The sequence below is a fragment of the Myripristis murdjan genome, chromosome 15 (assembly GCF_902150065.1).
Source record: "Myripristis murdjan chromosome 15, fMyrMur1.1, whole genome shotgun sequence".
Lineage (NCBI taxonomy): Eukaryota > Metazoa > Chordata > Actinopteri > Holocentriformes > Holocentridae > Myripristis > Myripristis murdjan.
Genome location: NC_043994.1, coordinates 32,140,862 through 32,161,677, shown reverse-complemented (window position 1 = coordinate 32,161,677; position 20,816 = coordinate 32,140,862). Strand labels below are relative to the sequence as shown.

The 20,816-nt window shown below is 43.7% G+C and overlaps 1 protein-coding gene across 1 annotated transcript; it reads right to left on the bottom strand.

Moving 5' to 3' along the window:
• Positions 1 to 766: 766 nt before the first annotated feature.
• LOC115373066 (synuclein-like) lies at positions 767 to 13,580 on the bottom strand. Its single transcript, XM_030071303.1, has 5 exons — positions 13,221 to 13,580; positions 4,792 to 4,833; positions 4,553 to 4,680; positions 2,249 to 2,305; positions 767 to 1,595 (listed from the first exon to the last, which is right to left on the bottom strand). Exons 1-4 carry the CDS (start codon positions 13,339 to 13,341, stop codon positions 2,249 to 2,251), a joined length of 348 nt encoding a protein of 115 aa, XP_029927163.1. The 5' UTR covers positions 13,342 to 13,580; the 3' UTR covers positions 767 to 1,595.
• Positions 13,581 to 20,816: the final 7,236 nt, after the last annotated feature.

Here is a 20,816-nt window from a genome sequence, read left to right as displayed (position 1 = left end):
TTGACTCGTCAGCTCCTCCCGGTGGAGAGAACGAGCACTGCAGTTGCACTTTTCCTCTCCAAAATAAAAGTGGATCTGGACCAGCAAACACCATTTTGAGTTTAAAAATGTGTTGATGGATGCATGCATGCACAACAGTGTGAGTGTGTGTGTGTGTGTGTGTGTGTGTGTGTGTGTGTGTGTGTGTGTGTGTGTGTGTGTGATACAGAGACAGAGTAGGTCCTGTAGCAGAGATGGTGATGTACTGGAGAAGGTGTAAATAAATCAGAAAGTGACCCAGTTCCTCCAGCAGTGTCTCTGTGTTCTGTGTCTCTGTCCAACAGGAAACACATTTAACGCCGTTTTATAATCTGTCCGTCTCTGTCCGTCTCTGTCTGCTGCCGGGCAAAGTCAGAGACGTTTTCCACCCGCGACAAAGAGACTGTCCTCAAGCTGATGTTTGTACTGCAGCTCAATACGACCCATAGTTACGTTTTAAAGTGAAGAGCCCTCTAGTGGTCCTGTAAAAAACAACACTGTGGTGCAGTATTAAAGTCTACTTTCACTGCAGCAGTGCTGTTTTTTAGGCAGCTATTAGGAAGAAGCAGGTGATTTGCATGTTTTGGAAACATATTTACTTTATGCAATTATTCCTCTCACTGACGGAGCCCAAATCCAGTTTCTGATCAACAAACCCGTGTGCAAACCTCAGCTCAGCAAATCCACTGTGTGATCATGAAACCACAGAAGAAGAAACATTAGACCACAGAAGAAGAAAAGAGGCCGGTTGGATTTCAAAATCATCTTTATTTCAGTTCGGTTGTTTTTATAAAAGAAGAAATCTGCAGACTCATAAGCAGCACATCTGTGTTCTGAGTTAGAAGACAAGCTCTTTGTTGGTGTGTGTGTGTGTGTGTGTGTGTGTGTGTGTGCGTGCATGTGTGCGTGTGTGCGTGTGTGTGTTTGTGTGTGTGTGTGTGTGTGTGTGTGTGTGTGTTAGAAAGGCAACATGCAGTCTTGTCAGAAAAAACAAAGTGTAAAAGGTTTAAAAGATCTTTTTTGACATTTGACAGGGGAGGGGCCAGGTAGGTGATTGATGTGGGGGGCGTGACCTGTGGCATGGGGGCGTGGCCTGTGTGATGGCACAAGGTGAATGCTGGATAAAAGAGGGCAAGGTCAGTTTGGAGTCAGTTTGGATGCAAATTGGATTCACCTGATTTGTTTCTGGAACAAAATTAAGCACGAGCTAACAAACAAACATGTTTGTGTGTGTGTGTGTGTGTGTGTGTGAGAGAGAGTGTGTGTGTGTGTGTGTGTGTGTGAGTGTGTGTGTGTGTGTGTGTGTGTGTGTGTGTGTGTGTAGAGATGTCAGGAAGCAGGATGGATGAATCGTGTGCATCGTACAGTATGGATTATAACTGGGGGAGAGGGGAGGCAGTGTAACCATGGCAACGAGGAGCAGGCTCTCTATTGGTTAATTATGTTAAATCACACAAACAGAGGAGGGTCAGAGGTGAGAGGGGCGAGCGACAGCTTAGACATAAAGGCCCCTCTTCTCTCTCTCTCTTTCTGCTGATTGGACAGGAAGGAACCAGGAAGTGATGCTGAGGAGGAGTCTGAGAGCGAGAGACAGAGGGAGAGAGAGAGAGAGAGAGAGAGAGAGAGAGAGAGAGAGAGAGAGAGAGACTGTTTGTATCTCTCCATTCACCGCCACAACAAAACAGCTCTCAAAAAGCCACTTTCAGCAGAAACCAACATCAACAAAGAAAATTACGACAATGTAAAAAACAACGAGTCCCGGTTCCCACTTTTTGAGGAAATTAAACGTCTCTTTTCTTGTTATTTTCCTCTTTGAATCGGAAAGTAGATCTGGCACTTAGCATCAGCAGGAAACTTCCACATGGTAACCTTACGCTAGGAAGAAACAACAAGATACTTTCACAGATAACTGTAATTACATTCCAAGCATCAGGTGATTTTTTTTTTTTGGAGCAAGTTGTGGAAGTTTCCTGCAAATGCGAACTTGCTGGATCTACTTTCCAATTCAACTACAAAAGAAAAATAGAGACGTTTAATTTCCTCAAAAAATGGGAACCGGGACTCGTTGTTGTTTGCATTGTCATAATTTTCTTTGTCGGTGTTGGTTTTTGTGCTAAAAGTTTTATTTTGGGAGCTGTTTTGCTGTGGAAGTGAACGGAGAGCTCCACGTCACAGCAGGAAGTAAAACACTCTTTATTTGCTTCATGTACAGCTGGTTTGGTTTCCTCACCTACTGCGCCTCCTCTGCAGCCGGTTCTCCTCCTCCCTGTGGGTGAGTGGCGTCAGCCTGCAGGAGGGAGAGAGAGAGAGAGAGAGAGAGAGAGAGAGAGAGAGAGAGAGAGAGAGAGAGAGAGAGAGAGAAAGAGAAAGAGAAAGAGGAGACGGGAAACATCACTTTTTAACAAAATGCACACAAATATTCATACTGCAATACTAGTGCATGACCACTGGGAGTGCAAGAGAGCTGCGAGAGAGGGAGGCAGCAGTCAGAAATCAGTTTGTCAGTGGAGGAGAGCGAGCGAGATGAAGACAGAGGGGAGCTCAAGCCGCAGGAAACAGCCACTTTGATATTCATGATGTCAGATGATGTTATTTACCGTGCAACATTCAGGCCCTGAATGCATCACCATGCTCCTAATTAGACTGGTCAGAAGCTACTCAGGCTGGAAAAAATCAACACAGCAAAGTATCGCAATATTTTGCATGGCGATGTTGTATCGATACTGTATCACCAAGACTCAGAGCATCACTCCTGACAGGTTTCCCTGACAGAGCTGCTCAGTCTGTCCTGTTTTACTGCAGGAAAAATGACTCAAGTGACATGAACACAATAAAAACTTGATCTTATTACATAAAACAGATTAGGACAAAGTTTTCCCCTGGTGATGTTACTTTGCATAAATAAATTGCAATACATGTTATCACAAAGCTCTGCATATTGCAAAATGTTTAAAACTGCAGTACTGTCGTATCGTGACTTTAGTATAATGATCATATCGTATCGTGGTGTCTCTGCTGCTTCCCAGCTCTAACCCTAATGCTGAAAAGGGAGTTTTATTTATTTATTTATTTTGTATGGATAATAAATCTTCTGATGCTGATTTTTTTTTTTTTTTTTTTTTTTTTTTTTTTTTTTTAATCCTCCCGTCCTGGTTTTCCTCAGTAACCATTGATGTACTCTGCTGTGATTGGCTGCCGGGCGAGCCTCTGTCACTAACAGGAGGAAATGAAAGCAGCCGACACTCGACCTGCCTCATGGTCCAATAGCAGCGACCAGGGCCTGATTATTAATAATCAAAGGACACTGATAACCAATATTCATGGCCAATATTTGTCTGCAGTAAATTGTAAAATTGTATCGTCAAAATTAGGAAGTATAATTTTAGAAATGTCGACGCAAACCTTCCAGTGATTTAACAAAAAACCTAATAAACTGTTTAAATGTTATGTTTGAAAGACACTGGGTTTGTTGCTGGTCACTTTTGAGAAAAAATGAAAGTACTAAAGGAGCCCCACCCCATGTGTAAATCTGTAATCTCAGATTAGAAATCTGTGTGCGTTTGGATTCATAATCTGTGCCCGTGAGTTTGGATGCTGTGGCTTGTTAGACCGCACGATGTTTTGATTTGATTTAAACGTCACAGTCGTGTTTTAGAGAGCAGGGCAGCAAAAAAAAAAAAAAAAAAAAAAAACACATGAAAATCTCTCCTGTCAATTAATTTTGATGCAGTGGATTTTTAAAAATATTTTTGTATATTTTTAAAGACAATATAATTGTGTCATTTTGTTATTTTGTTGGAGTTTCCCTTTAACGCTGACTGTTAAAAGTTAGAATGATAAAGGTCCAGAAGTTATTTAATGCAGCGAGCATCATGCAGTCAGTCAGTCAACCCCCCAACCAATCAGGCACCTCCTCAGACGCTGGTCCCGCCTCCTCCTGCTTCCAGCCAATCACCACAGATTTGTGAATGAAGAAAGACAAAAGTCATTATAAACAAAACACACAGAATATAAAAATAATTAAATGAATGAATGAATTAATAATAAATCCATTATATAGCAATTTACAATAACAAAAACATTAGTGATTATACATTTTTAGTTTTGTTTATGTGCAAGGTAAAATAAACACACACACACACACACACACTGTACATAAAAGCTCAAAAAGGCACATTTAAACCTAAGTTAAAGTGTATAATAATAAACTGTATGTGATAAAAATAAAGCTTTATTAAAATCCATAACTATACCTGTGGTTACTGCATAAATAATAAATATGGTAAAAGGCCATTTATCATAAAACATGATAATACATATTATATATATTTATATATTCATAGATAAAATGGAAATGAAAAGCGTAACTTTGAATTACGATTTTTTTAAAATCATGTAGCATTATTTATTTTATTTTATTAATTTGACGCCCTAACCCACACTGGCCTGCACGGCTTCCCACCGCTGGCTGGGGATCAGATGCTATGAATGTCCAGTATTGGTCAGGGGGGCGGGGTCATGTGACATCACTCACCGCAGTCACCAATCCGCTCGCCACCGCTGCGTTCTCCACGCCCTCCACCGCCGCCTGGGCGACCTCGTTGGCGCCGGTGACCGCGGAGTCGGCCACGATGTTGGCCTGCTCGGTCGTCTTCTGGGCCACTGCCGCACAGGAAACAGGAAGTGGTCAGCAATGCTAACACCTCGCACGCTAACTGCAGTGTTAGCTGTTGATGTGCGAATGGACCAATCAGCTTGGAGCGTCTGGTTTACCTGTGTTCACGCTGGTCACCACGCCCTCCTTCGTCTTGTTCCCTAGAGAAAAAAAAAAAAAAAACTCGTTGAAAATACAAACACAGCACTCAGATAAATATTAGTACTTATCCCAGTGATTTAGATATAAATTCACTTTTTGTGGTTTATTTTATACCAGTGGAGGTACCAGATGGGCGGAGTTAATGTGTCAGGATGTGTAAGTCACCTGAGTTGAATCTGTCTGAAGCAACAGAAGCTCCGCCCACCTGGCACCTCAACAGCATCAAAACAAACACCCAGACGTGTCTCCAGCTCCTGCTGAGAGTCCCAGACTGTCGCAGCATTCAGGACAGACTGTCCTCAACCAGGACACACACACACACACACACACACACTCACACACACACACACACACACTCACACTCACACTCACACACACACACACACACACACACACAGCAAAACCCAGCTGCCCTCTGCCAACATTCCTTCATTTGGTGTGTGTGTATGTGTGTGTGTGTGTGTGTGTGTGTGTGTGTGTGTGTGTGTGTGTGTGTGTGTGGGTGGGTGGGTGGGTGGGTGGGTGTGTGTGTGTGTGTGAGAGAGACTGTTTTCATCCAGTGTCTGAGCAGTAACCATGGCAACGACCTGTTAACACACAGGGGATAAAGCGTTTCTCTGTGTCTTCTGCCTCTTTGAATTTATTTTTCTCTTTCATTTGTCTCCTGATCCATGCCTCGCTTTCTCAATCACACACACACACACACACACACACACACACACACACACACACACACACACACACACACACACACACAGGCTCAGAGACAAACAAGTTAAAACCCAGCCTGCTGTTTGTTGTTGCTGAACTGTTTCTTGACAACAGACACACACACACACACACACACACACACACACACACACACACACACACACTTGCACTCTGCCTTCCCTGATCTTGCCATCACCGACAGTCTGGGCAAAAAGTGACATTGCTGCTTGTTTATTGGTCGATCAGAAACCTTTCACCCCGCTCAGGTCTCTGTGTCGTTAAAGCTCCTCTTTTTAATTGGCTCTGATGGTCCAGCTGATAAACACCAGTCAGCATCATGTAATATTCAGTGTAAACACCTGAGCATCAGCAGTGGAGTACCACAGGGTTCGATCTTTGGTTCCCTTCCCTTCACCAGCAACATAAATAAAACAGGGTTAAGATCTGTGCCCCGCCTGTATGCAGATGATACCGTTATTTACACCAGAGCGTCTCATTTCACAGAATAGATATACCTTAAACAGAATAATCACAACAAGAGCAATGATTAAACATATAAAAATAAACAAAATGGATAATAAAGCAGAAATGAAACCAAATTTGAATCAGATTAAAAGCTCAAAACCAAGTTAAATGTAGTAATCAAAAGATGGATTGATATACAAACTGAATGTTAGGTAAAAGCAAAATTAAATTGGTAAGTTTTTAGCTGTCCTTTAAAGGAGCTGGCTGAGGTTTCTGTTTGATTTCTGCTGGTAAACTGTTCCACATTTTGGGGACATAAACGGGGGAACCAGTGTAGCGTCACTAGAACTGCAGTGATACGTTCTCTCCTCTTGGTTTTGGTTTTGCCTGGCAGCACAGGTCTGGACTGTTACTTTACTTTTTTGGAAGCCCAATGAAAAGGTCATTACAGTGTTCTCTGATATGAAGGTGCGGATAAGTTTCTCAGCATCTTGATTCGGTAGGAATAACTGTACCTCAGCAATATTTTTGAGATGAAAAATGCTGCCTTTGTTAGTTTATTTATGTTTATGGGTTATATTCTATGATGTAAAACTTAACTCAGAGTTGAGATCTCTGGCTCAATGAGGGTAAAACCAAACCTAAGATATTTTCAATTGATTTGCACTCCAATCTGGATCAAATTTGAAAGAATTCACACTTACAAATATAGTGTCTGCTTGGATAATAACAAGCAGTGAGCCAAATGAAAGGCATATCCGACCATCCGTTAAGGACAATGTGTTTTTTTTTCTGCCTGCCCATTAGTCCAGAGCAGGAAACCACACATGTTGAAATCTACGGCCTGGACAACATACAAAAAGCCTGTTCACTGTTCAGTTCTTCTAAGCACTGCAGGAAGTGTTTATGGAGTCTGAGTTGAATGTACAAAATCTGATGTTACACACACACACACACACACACACACACACACACACACACACGCACAAACTTGAGGAAAGGTGTTTTTTACTGATCCTTGCCTGTTACTTCCTCCCTCCGCTCTGTGCAGTCGAGTCAGCTGAGCTCAAATCCACTGTGAACTCGAGCTGGAGTTTTGTCTGCTCTCTGTTTCCACTGACAAGAAACAAGCTCTTATTTTGCCTTTTCCAACTCTTGTATTTGTTTAATGGAAAAACAGAAACAACTGTTCCAATTCTGTCCCAACCATATCCACATCCGGTCAGGTAAACTGCAGCCGACTCAGGGCTTTTGATAACCTGAAAGTCTTTTAAAACTCATTTAGATGAGCTGGCAAAGGCATTACAACATTAAAAGTTAAACTTTGGTGGGGGGTGGGGGTGGGGGCTGTGTGGTTCAGGCTGGTTCGGTCTGTGTGGATGAAGCTGAAGTCCACCAGGCCTCTCCCCAGTGACCCAGAGCCCAGATCCAGACCATAATACTGCGTCACCGAGTGGGCGCCGTGCCCGTCATGTGATGCAGTGAAGTGGGTGAACAAGCCTTTTGTCTGTTCGCTCTCTGCTGTGTTGAAACTGCAGCTTCCACAGAAACACCCGGGACACCAGTCTGGTCCTGATGTCCTAACGCAACTGTTTGGTCACCATGGCAACAAGGGCTGGGACCTGATTTAGGAAAATATTCAGGGTGGATGAACACTGAGATACCCCCGTGCACAGCAACACCTCTCTCCCGGGAGCAAGCTGCTGCCAGAGAGAACGTTCCAGCATGAAACCCCCAAGGACCTGTGGTGGTGATGAATGGAATATAATAATAATGATAATAATAATAATAATCATAATAATAATACTTTTAAAAAACAACAAACAAACAACAACAACAACAACAAAACAGGGAAACATTTTGGACAGATAGCCTTAAAGCTACAACTGTCCCAGGTCAGAATGAGACGACGAAATATATGTTACAAAGCCGGAAAAAATATTTTTTTCTTTTACTTGTGTTTTTCCTCTTCTACCTCCACCTGTGCTGCCCCCTGCTGGCCGTGTCTCAGGCCTGCAGCTGATCCCCTCAGCAGATTCTACTCTGACATGGGATTCAGGAACAAGGAGATCCTGCTGATCTGAGCCCAGAATCAGCAGATTGTTTTCTTCTGAATCGGCCCAAGTCACAGCAACGTCTCTTCAGAGTCCAGATGCTGAGGAGGAGGTTGGGGTTCTGGACTCAGACCAGCAGGATTTCCTTCAGACTGGATCCCACAGGAGGAGAACAGCTGGTTTTTACTGATTTTTTCTTATAAATTTCTGACTTTAATCTTGTAATTTATTCGTTTTTTCTCAGAATATGCCCCTCCTCCTCCTGTGTGGCTCTAAAACGCCGTCCTACAGGGAGTTTTTTCTTTCCATCTCATCTCTTTTTCTGATGTTTTTGTATTGACATGAGATGTTTTGTGCCGTGCGTCCATGATGCACAGTCTTCTCTGAGCGACGTTATTGATGATTGATTTGAGTCGCTGTATAATGATGTGTGCTGTCACTGCCTCTGCGGCCTGATGATGATGACAACGACGAAGGCTCTTAGAGCTGAAAGGCCAGGATTTTAAATGATAATTCGCCGTGTAATAATCAAGGCTTTTTAAACACCGTTCAAACAGAGCAGTGTGCCTCGGACGTGTTTGTTGCTGATATTCTGCACAGCAAGTTGATTTAACAAGGAGACGAAGTGACATGCATTTTCCAAAGGACCTATGGATTTAATGTAACATATCTATAAATCAGCGTCAGTCCCAGTAACTCTGCGCTTTAATATTATTTTTAATTTATTTGTCATTCAGCTGAAGGCCCCGTCCGAGCTGCTGCCTGTCCGATGGCGTCTCTCTGCTTCCTGTCGGTGCCGCTGCTCTGATTTCAGCTGATTAAATGTTAAAATGTTCACTTCTGTCGGTGACGTCAGCGTGACGCTTATATAACCAGAGAGAGAGAGAGAGAGAGAGAGAGGGAGAGAGAGAGAGAGAGAGAGAGAGAGAGAGAGAGAGAGAGAGAGAGAGACAGAGACAGACAGAAAGAGAGAGAGACAGACAGACAGACAGAGAGAGCGAGAGAGAGAGAGAGAGACAGAGAGAGAGAGACAGTGACTCGGCAGCCTTTAATCAAACACAAACACATCTCTGTCCTCTGCGAGTCAAAAAATAAAAGGTGATAGAAGGACAGGAGAGGACAGACAGACTGTTCTTTACTTTACAGAACGTATCACCAGAGGATCCTATGATTTATGATCGATATTTATCTCTTTACACATTATTATTGTTGTTGTTGTTGTTGTTGTTGTTGTTCAGCAGCGTTTCATTTACATCTTATTTGTTCATGCTGTCTGTGCGGCTCCTTTACTCAAATGCTTATTTTGTTTATCCACATGTTCAGTATTTATAACTGTGGCCTTGTTTTGTTGTGGCCTCCAGACTCAGCACTGTCAGTGGCTATATGCTGATATGTAAATGTTGATTTAAACAGTGTGTTGGTGTGTTTGTGTGTCTTACATGGGGTGTGTGTGTGTGTAGGGGTTTCTGATGATTGATTTGTCAGTTTTATAAAATTTATTTCAGCTGCGTGACAAATTTCCATCTAACTGGCTGGAAAACGTCGTTCGGCTCAGACGGGAGGATCCATGCGTGCGGTTTGTGATCAAAGCATTTCAGATTATGATGTGTTTAGATTCAGTTTGGATTCCAGAAACTTTGATTTTTAGCTCCTTGTTTTCTTCATTTTATCTTCCACTTTAGTTTCTGTTGAACCAAAGTCAAATTTGTGTCGGTTCTATTTCACCTTGAAACTGCCAGTTTGTTTTTCTGTTGATCTCACTTCATGAAAATGTCTCTCAACACTTCAGTTTTAGCTCTACTTGAGGTTAATAATGTAAGACATGAATCTCAAAATTTTAGAGATGAGGAGGTGACGACTCTGAACAGCTGGAGCAGGATGCCGGGCCGACGGGATGCGGTGCTGACGGGACGCCGCGCTGACGGGACAGTGCGATGTTAGGGGCTTAAAACTGTTTTTCCTCATGTTATTCTGGTCATGTGTTAAAGTATCAGCTCGTTTCTTCCTGGCCCTAACCCTAACCCTAACCATGTGGAAGTTTCCTGCAGAAGCCAACCTGCCGGATCTACTTTCCAATTCAAATACAAAAATAACACGAAAAGAGACGTTTAATTTCCTCAAAAAATGGGAACCGGGACTCGTTGTGTTGCTGTTGTTTCTGAGCTGAAGGGTTGTTTCATTTTGTTTACTGTTTTGCTGTGGAAGTGAATGGAGAGACACACATCCAGTCTGTGGATTAGCAGCTAATGGGGAGAGTTCACCACCAGGGAACACACACACACACACACACACACAGAACTACACCAAAGAGCAGGGGAGTGAAATGATGTTTGTTAAGATGCAGGATGAACATTTTAATTTGACGTTCGTCTTCCAGGTTTGATTTTCTGAAACTGTAGCACCTGAATGCAGCGTGGCTGAGAAGTCCTGGCTGTCAGTGGTACCTGAACGCAGCACGAGGTGACAACACACTCACACCCGGCAAGAGGCGGCGTTCCTCTGAGCAGCGGCGGCGAGCTGCAGAGGGATCATCACCGATACCTGATCAATACATCAATACTCTGCAGCCAATCAGAGAGCGGAGAGGAGATCCTGCTCGCTCTGATGTGGTCGAGTCAGGAAGCCCCTCCCTTTCTCTCTCTCTCTCTCTCTCTCTCTCTCTCTCTTCCCTCCATCCGTCTACTCATCCGTTGCAACAAACGCCACACCCGCCGCTTCATGTATTATTTTAAGTATTTACATATTTATGGATCATGTATTATTCTTTTAGCCCCACCCATCCTGCTCTCTCTCTCTCTCTCGCTCTATCTATCTCTCTCTCTCTCTCACACAAATAAACATCCACAGTTTTCAGTTTGACTGTCAGTTTTATGGCTGATCTCTGGATGATTTGTGAGAGTTGTCATATTTCCGGTGCAGCAGTGAGTCAGTGAAGGCGACACGGGGGTCAAACTGAACGTGCTGTTCAGGTTCCTCGCGGTGTGTTTACTGTCCCGTTTGTGCTGAGAAATCAATACAGCATCATGTCAGGAAATCGAAACGCTGCATCACCGCCACACTCAGCTTTCACTGAGGCTCCACCCACCCCCCTCCCTCCCTCTCTCTCCCTCCCTCCCTCTCTCCCTCCCTCCCTCCCTCTCTCTCTCTCTCTCTCTCTCTCTCTCTCTCTCTCTCACCTTATTCTCTATAACGATTCAGCAGAAAATGGCTTTCTGATGTATGAAATGTCTGTTTTTGTGTGAAAATGTGTGAACGAACACAGAAATAAAGAGCCATTTGAAGTTCCTGGTGTTTTTGAAGAGGCGGAGCCGCCGCTGCAGGAGGCGTGGGGGTCGGATGGCAGCAGATCCAGCAGGTGGCGCTGAACCAGTCGATGCACATCACGGGTTTTTATCTGAACGAACACAAGGAGCTCCAGCTGCTAGCATAACCTGGGAACATAGCATCGCCGGCTAACACGCCAAGCCGACATCACTTTGTTTGGGTGGAGGTTTGGCTAGCTTCAGGAGAACACGCCCAACGTTTTCATGTTTGATATGTGAATTTAATTTATAATATTTATGTGTACGAGTCATCTCTAGTTCGTAGGTGCTCGTCTGCTTAGCTAGCTCGTTAGCCACGTAGCTGAAGGTCGACGCAAAGAAGGAACAAACTGTTTACAGTGAATATTCTGTTTTTTTTAACCCTGGGAGATTCTTGAGATTATTTTGAAGCAAATTAGCAAATTAGGAAAAAATGTTATAAAACAGATGAATAATTTTTTTGTAAATGTAAATGTAAATTCAGCTGTGAGTGTGAACGGAGGAGCTGAGCCGTCCCTCCGGCGTTTAAAGGGTTCTGTCATCCCTCCATCATCGCCTCCTCTCGTTTAACCCTTTCACCTCCTCCATCCCGCCGTCCGCCTCACAAAAACACATCTCTCACTTTCATTCCACTTTTCCTTTTTTTCTCATTTATCTCATTTTTCTCGTTTATCTCGTTTATCTTATTTTTCTTGTTTTTCTCTCCCTGCATCGTCTTTTCTTTTAATGCACATGTTCACTCGTCCTCCTCCTCATTTTTCTCCCTCTCACCCCTCCATCCCTCCGTCCCTTCGTCCCTCTGCACTCGTTTATTTTGTCGCTCGGCCGTCCTGAGCTCCCTCTTGCTCTTTCTCTCCTTCACCACATATATATTCCTCTTTTTTAACCCTTTGAAAACCTTTTAAACACTGAATTTCTTTCAAAAACATGCAGGAAAAGGACAAAAAATTAATAAATAAAACAGAAAATAAATTTAAAAATCACAAGAAATGACCAGAGAATTAGCACCGCAAAAAAGAGAAAATGTAATTATTATAATTATATATTTATAATTATAATAATTACATAATTATAATTATATATTTATAATTATAATATAATTATAATTATATATTTAAATTTTAATTTAATTTAAAATTACCCCAGAAAATAAATAAAATAAAATAACTTAATAAAATTACCCAAATTTTTTTTAAAACAATTTAAAAAATTAGAAAAAATGTAAAAAAAAAAAAAAATAGAAAGAAATAAAGTGAATTTAGTTCTGAGGGTTAAAGGGCTAATCTCCTCTCTCCATTCCTCTTTTTTTCCAGCATGAATAATTTTCCATCTTCATCTCTAATCTCACACGACAAACAGCTCGTCTGTTTCTTCCACTCGTCCTTCATCCGTCTCTCTCTCTATCTCTCCACTCCTCCGTCTGTTTATCATTCAGTTTCTCTAATAAAAAGCTGATTCTGTTGTTTTAATGTTCAGTTTGGTGAATTTCACTTTTCCCATTTTTCCTTTCTTGTCCTCCGTCCATGACCCCTCCCTCGCTCCACTCCTTCACCCCTCCATCCCTTCATCATCCCTCAATCTGCGGCCACATTTCAGCGTCTATTTTCACTTTTGCTTCTTTTGTTTCTCCACCTCCATCCGTCACTTTCCAAATACACCTCCACATCTCTCTTTTTTTTAAAGTTCAATCACAGGTTACAGTTTTCTTCATCCTTCTTCCTCTCCACTCATCCATTCATCCATCCATCCATCCATCCACTTTCCATCACAAATACACTTCTATATCTGCTGTTTTCATGCAGGATTTCTCTCTCTCTCTCTCTCTCTCTCTCTCTCTCTCTCTCTCTCTCTCACCGACGTAGATCACCCCCTCCTTGGTCTTGGCGGCCGCCTCCTCCACGCCGGCCTTGGTCTTCTCGGCGGCGGCCACCACTCCGTCCTTGGCCATGCTGAATCCCTTCATCAGAGCGTTCATGATGCTTCAGTGCTTCTCCTCCGCCTCGTCTCTTCTTCTTCTCTTTTCTTCCTCTCTTTTCTTTTTTCTTTTCGTCTCTTTGCTTTTATCTTCTCCTCCCTTCGTCCTCTGTCGTTCTCGCTTCTCTCTCTCTCTGGCTTTCTTCTGTTCCTTCTCCTCCGTCAGGGATCTGTTCTTCCTGCTAATGGACGGAGAGAGAGAGCAGGGGTGGAGAAAGGGCACGTGAGAGAGAGAGAGGGAGAGAGAGAGAGAGAGAGTGTGTGTGTGTGTGAGCTCTTACAAGAAAGGGAGGGAGAGAGAGAGCGATGGAAGCAACTTGGGACAGTCCTGTTGTGCAGCGGAGCGAGAGAGAGAGAGAGAGAGAGAGAGAGAGAGAGAGAGAGAGAACAAGTGGGAGAAGAGAAAGAATGTGTGGATGAAGCACGCACACACACACACACACACACACACACACACACACACACACACAAATGTGCACTGGGTGAAAGCAAAGATGCCACACACACATGCAGCATAATTTATAATTTATTACATATTTCATACACACACACACACACACACACACACACAGGCTGTAACCAGATTAACACTGAAAACCTGAGAGAGAGAGAGAGAGAGAGAGAGAGAGAGAGAGAGAGAGAGAGAGAGAGAGAGAAGTGGATGAGAGACGTTGAGCTAAAATTAGCCCATGATGAAGTTACCTTTGTTTGAATACAAGACTTCTCTCTCTCTCTCTCTCTCTCTCTCTCTCTCTCTCTCTCTCTCTCTCTCTCTCTCTCTCTCTCTCTCTCTCTCGGACAATGAGAGGTTTTTGATCGCCCGGTCAGTCTGTCTGTCTCATGCAGCTCCTTCCACATTTCCACGTCAACAAACCGTTTATCAAATCAGATTTCACCTCACAGAGTCAGACTGTGAGGGTTTGGTTGAAGCAAAACGTTTCCCCAGTTAGGGACTATTTTCCCTGGCGGAGGAGGAGGAGGAGGAGGGAGCGTTTTTTTCATTCCACCCCCAGTTTCATCAAAAAGTCCTGAAAAGCCAACAGTGCTGCTGCTTTTAGGAAAACTCCTGTGGAGGACTTTATTGGGCTGATGGAAAACTGGAGTGAAGAAAGTGTGAAGGCTCTGAAAGTTCATGTTCATATCGTAGTGGAATGAATGGAGGAAAGGGAGGAGGAGTGATGTGGCAGCTCTGAAAGCCCACTGCTCGCTCTGGGAGGAGAGCAGAGGAACGTGAAGGAGAGGAACCTCTGGACACGCAGAGGAACTGGGACGGAGCTTTAAAGGGCAATTCTGTCATTTCATTTGCCTCATTTTTTCATGTTTTCCATCCCAAACTCAGTTAAAATGTGTGTTTGTTCCCTGCAGGAACCTGAAAGCCACTCACTGACTAACTGACCTCTGGTAGAGCGAACTCACTGGCGCCTCCTAGTGGTGACAACTAAACATTTCCAGTGTTCCTGATCATGACCTTTTAATAATTAGAAATATGATTTTCTTTCTTTTCTTTTCTTTTCTTTTTTTTTTTTATTTTTTTTTTCCCTCCTAATTTTCTGTGTTTTGGCTATTTGTTTAGATATTTATTTTATTGTATTTTTTCTTTGGCTAATGTTCTGGTATTTTTGTATTTATTTTTTATTTTTTCATTTGTTTAATTACAAAAAAAAAAAAAAAAAAAATGTGTTATTCAGGTTTCATGCGGGTTCATTCGGGTTATTCAGTCTCTCCATGCTCTGATTGGCTGTCAGCATTCACTTTTTTTTCCCAGATAATTTGCATAATGGAAACCCGCGTTTTCTTTTACTGAATTTTCAAAATGTGTTTAAAATGTGCAAAACATTTTGGATGGAGGGAGCAGCTGTCAGCTGTTTGCTGGTGAGACGTGAAGGAGCAGCTTTTCGTTTCTCGTTTAGCGGCTCCTTTTGTTTTTCCTGCTGTTGAGTTTGATTCACCGAGCAGAGCCATCAGCAAATTATTACTGCAGCCACTTAAGGATTTATCTGTGTGTGTGTGTGTGTGTGTGTGTGTGTGTGTGTGTGTGTGTGCTGATGGTCAGTATTGATACAGTGGCGACCCACAGGAGCCGGGAACATCACCACAGATCTGCCATCCATCGCTCTAAAAATAGACGGGCGCTGTCAGCCAATCAGAGGAGGCGAGGCGGCAGGCTGGGGACGGGTGTGCCTGACATACTGGTGTGTGTGTGTGTGTGTGTGTGTGTGTGTGTGTGTGTGTTGTTTTGCTGAGTCACATTATTCAGCTTCCAGTCAGGAGAGGAGAACGGTGCCTTCACTGCCCCACGTCCCTGTGGTTCTTTTCAGCCTTTACTGCTTTAACAGATAATTGATATTGACAGTTATTGATTATTGTACAGTCAAAGCAATAAAGGCTTTTACAAACATTAAAGCTGTTTGAATGTTTAATGTCCCAGAATCTGACAGAGATGATGCACCATCTGAAACAGGCCGCCTCGCCAAAACCAGGACCGTTCAAACTCCGCCCGTCCTGCCAGCCCCGCCCCCTCCAGCCCGTCCCGCCCCCTACAGCTCGCCCCCTACAGCCCCGCCCCTCCAGCCCCGCCCCCTCCAGCCTGCCCTGCCCCACCGGCCAAATTCAGCTTTTCTGTGAGTTTTATTTCTCGGAGAAAAGACGAGAGGCGAGCCACAACCACAAAACTAAACATGACTTCACAGCAGCTGCGGGCGAAGTTTTCCCAAATTTTTTCGTACGTTTTTGCAAAGTCGACCCAAAAATCAGAATTTCAGGAGAATTTATTCTGCATCAGCCAGAGCCTGACCCCACATGACGACCCGGGCGGAGAGCCTCTCCGACTGGAACAGAAAACATGAAACGACTGAATCTGACTTTCAATAAGTTCAGGAGCCAAAATGCAAAATCATCCAGACATCAAAGTGCAGCAGTTAATATTTAATCATCAGCTCGTTAACAGGATGCAAGCTGCAGTGTGTGTGTGTGTGTGTGTGTGTGTGTGTGTGTGTGTGTGTGTGTGTGTGTGAGTGTGTTTACATGTACCCTGCTATTATACAGATTGAATGGTATCATTGTGTGTGTGTGCCTGCAGACAATGGAGTCTTTAATTCAGACGACACAGAGGATAATACAGTCGAGAACACACACACACACACACACACACACACACGCACACACCAGGCCTTTTGTCTCTTCTGTTCCACACGTTTGTCTGATGTGTCATAACAGAGAAATAATTGAGGAAGAGGAGGATGATGAAGAGCAAAGTCAGAGAGCTGCAGTTTAAATGTTCAGGTGTCAGTGTGTGTCTGCAGGGTGTGTGTGTGTGTGTGTGTGTGTGTGTGTGTGTGTGTGTGTGAAAACGGTCATGTCTGTTTCCAGCGGGGCGCCGTGACCTTTGACCTCCAGGTATCTGGATGAAAGGTGAGCTGCAGATCAAAGGAATCTTCAGGCTGCAGCTCTCAGATGATGTTCACCACTTCTGTTTGGCTTCTACTGTCGACCTTTGGCCTCCACCTGAAGCCCCCCTGTCCCGCCTAACCATGGGGGTGCAGGTGGAAGACACTAGGGGGCGTCACCTCATGCTAATAACAAATGTTCATACACACACCTGCACTTTACAGACAGGCTGGATCCTTGGATTTTTTGGTTTTTCTGGTCATAAACATTTTAATCTGCTTATGTATTTATGTGGAGTGTATGAGGGCCTGAACATTATAATGGGAGTGTATGAGGGTCGGAACATTATAATGGGAGTGTATGAGGGCCTGAACATTATAATGGGAGTGTATGAGGGTCAGAACATTATAATGGGAGTGTATGAGGGTCAGAACATTATAATGGGAGTGTATGAGGGTCTGAATATTATAATGGGAGTGTATGAGGCCATTCTGCTGCAGCAAGTTTTGGGTTGATACCATTTGATACACAGATCTGGTGCAAAATGAAAAATTTCCTGCTGGAGAATGAATAAAACTGGTCAGAAATCCTTCAAAACGCCACACTGGGACCTTGAGGAAGAACACAGACAAAAATCAGGCTTTATTTTATTTTATTTTTATTTTTATTTTTATTTTATTTATTTATTTGCACCATAATACAGAGACAATTAAATAGATTAAAAAAAACAATAATACAGAAAGTGCTGGAGAGGTAAAAAACCCAAAACAGGCTTATTCAAGGAAACCTCCCCAAAAATGAAGATAAGATGACAAATAAAATAAAATACTCAAAATTCAAGTAACGACAAAAACAACAACAACAGCTTTGATTTGGACTTTTGACTTTGGGAGATTTCTGTCAGCGCTGCTTCTGGATCTGGATTTTTTTTTCACTTCAGGGAAAAATGAGAGAAATGAGAGCAGAAAGTGAAGAGAATGCTGCTGCGTCTGACCCGGACACCGACACCTGAGGACGGGTTTGTAGCTGTCTCTGTGAAAATCTTGACTTTGGGTTTGCATCGTCCTCTGGAATGTGCCGGCTGCGTCCCGGGACGCTAAAAGTTTCATTTGCGCTCGGCAGCTAATTGTCTGAGAGCTGCTCTGAGTGTGAAGCAGGACTCAGATCCCACCTGGCTGTGTCATCTGACGCCCCGCTGCTAATTGATCCCCCTGCTGGTTTAACGAGGTGGCAGCGCGTGTGTGTGTGTGTGTGTGTGTGTGTGTGTGTGTGTGTGTGCAGTTTCATAACAGCGCTGACTCACCCTGCAGCCCGACACGACACATCCCAGCCAGCCGTCCCAGAGGAGATCTTATTTTCTTCAGCTGGTTCATTCAGAGCTGTGGAGTCACATCACGTCACAGACATGAATATTGAAATATTGTGTACATGTGTCATTTTTTTTGTACAGTGATATAATTTGGAGTACTCTGACTAGCCAATCAGAATGCTGCCCACCGATCATCCAATCACAGTGTCCGGTTGCGGTGGGGGTCAAAGGTCGAAGGGCCAGCTGGTCCCCAGAGCCGTGTGGAGAGAATGTGAAAACATTTCCTACACAGACAGAACTGCAATTTCTGTCGGTGATTTGGTAAAAAAAACAAAAAAAAAAACAAAAAAAAAAACAGATGAACATTTCTCAAAAGACGGAGTCGAGTTTTCTCTCTGACTTTTTGAGAGGAGCTTTGACCAGCAGGCAGGAAGCAAACAGCTTTATGGCTTCCTGCCTCCTGCTCGACATGAACCATCAGCCTCCATCAGCCGACCGCAGCCAACAGGGAGGAGGAGGAGGAGGAGGAAGAGGAGGAGGAAGAGGAGGAAGAGGAGGAGGAGGAAGAAGAGGAGGAGGAGGAGGAGGAACAAGAGGAGGAGGAGGAAGAGGAGGAGGAGGAGGAGGAGGAGGAAGAGGAGGAGGACAAGAAGGAGGAGGAAGAGGATTGAGCTGCATCTTCATCCATTCTGAGGCCAGAGACAGCCTCTCTGCTCCTGTGGACCCTGAGTGTGTGTGTGCGTGTGTGTGCGTGTGTGTGTGTGTGTGTGTGTGTGTGTGTGTGTGTGTGTGATGTTTCAAAGCCTGTTGGTGTGGCTCAGCTTTGATCGAGGGCTTTTAGATCTTTCAGAGTTTTTCCCAAACAGATGAACCTGTAACTGCAGCGCTCAGCAGAAATGAGCTCAACCTCCGTGGAAAATTTAATTTTTTTATCCATTTCTCAGTCAATATGAGAAGAAATCGCTGTTTTTTTTTTAACAAAACACACTAATTTTCTGAAACATTTATTTCATTAACACAAAAGTGTGGTCACCTAACATCATTAAGGGAAGAAAATAATACATTTTATTAAAGAGGATGTTGAAAAAATATTTACACCCCTCAACAAACTCTTAAACTAAATCTGATATTTTGTGGGGCCAAAGTGATTGTTCCTGCTCAGCTGCCTGCCTCCTCTTGGAGAACAAACTCCTTCAGGGCCTTCAGATGCTGGAGCCTCCTGAGCTGGACTCTGTCGCCCCCTGCAGGCCACGTCCTGCTATTGCTGCTTCATTAAAGCCTGCAGGGTTCAAAACGTGACATGCTGCCCTCTGGTGGACTGGCAGGCCTGTTACATGCTTTTCCTTGATGCTGGGCTGACAGACAGATAGATAGATAGATAGATAGATAGATAGATAGATAGATAGATAGATAGATAGATAGAGAGAGTGTTTAGACATGATGATGTTGTATCAGAGGCAGCAGGAGTCTGGAGGTTTGAGTGAACTCTTCAGTTTCTGGTGAAGGTAATGCTACTGATCTTCCTGCTTTAACTTTAAATCTTCATGCTGTGTTGCTCTTATTAGTCTGTCTGTCTGTCAGAGCTCTTCGTCAGCTCTGTTTTTAAATACAGATTATCGTTGCTGTTGTTGTTGTTGTTGTTGTTGCTGTTGTTGTTGTTGTTGAGGGATGCAGCTGCTGATCCAGTGAACTCATGTCTCACAGATTCTGCAGAAAAAAACTGCGGCGATGTTCCTTTAAAAAAAGAAAAAAGAGAAAAGAAAACGGTGAGGTTTGGGGTGGCCATCAGCACCTCCCCCGTCCCCTGACCTCTGACCTTTGACCTCTGACCTTCCAGCTCACCCTCTGGCCTCACAGGTCGTTCATCACGGGGCAGGACGGGCCTCTGCGTCCCCTGATGACTTTAACATCAAACTCAGAGGAGAGTCTTAAAGTTTCCTGTCTGAACTGCACGAGTTGGATTCATCGCCTGCACACCCTTTCCCTCTGTCCCTCCGTCCCTCCGTCCCTCCGTCCCTCCATCCCTCCGTCCCTCCATCCCTCCATCCCTCCGTCCCTCCATCCCTCCATCCCTCCATCCCTCCGTCCCTCCATCCCTCCATCCCTCCGTCCCTCCATCCCTCCATCCCTCCATCCCTCCATCCATCCGCCCGCCAGTCCGTCCGTCCATCCATCCATCCAACTTTCACTGCAACTTTTACTGCAACTTTCAATGCAACTTCTACTGCAACTTTCAATGCAAATTTCACTGCAACTTTTACTGCAACTGTCACTGCAACTTTTATTGCAACTTTTACTGCAACTTTTACAGCAACTTTCACTGCAACTTTCACAGCAGCTATCACAGTAACTGTCACTGCAACTTTTACTGCAACTATCACTGCAACTTTTACTGCAACTTTCACTGCAACTGTTATGGCAACTTTCACTGCAACATTCACTGCAACTTTCACTGCAACTTCTACTGCAACTTTCACTCCAACTTTCACGGCAACTTTTACTGCAACTTTCAATGCAACTTTCACTGCAACTTTCACTCCAACTTTTATGGCAACTTTCAATGCAACTTTCACTGCAACTTTCAATGCAACTTTCACTGCAACTTTTACTGTAACTTTCACAGCAACTTTCACTTCAACCTTCACTGCAACTTTTATGGCAACTTTCACTGCAAATTTCACGGCAACTTTCACTGCAACTTCTACTGCAACTTTCACTGCAACCTTTACTGCAACTTTCAATGCAAATTTCACTGCAACTTTTACTGCAACTTTCAATGC

Coding starts and splice junctions, on each gene's coding strand:
- LOC115373066 (XM_030071303.1), bottom strand. CDS start 13,341: ATGAACGCTCTGATGAAGGGATTCAGCATGGCCAAGGACGGAGTGGTG. Junction 4,834..13,220: donor GGAGGGGGTGATCTACGTCG/GTGAGAGAGAGA, acceptor TTTTTTCTCTAG/GGAACAAGACGAAGGAGGGC. Junction 4,681..4,791: donor GGTGACCAGCGTGAACACAG/GTAAACCAGACG, acceptor CCTGTGCGGCAG/TGGCCCAGAAGACGACCGAG.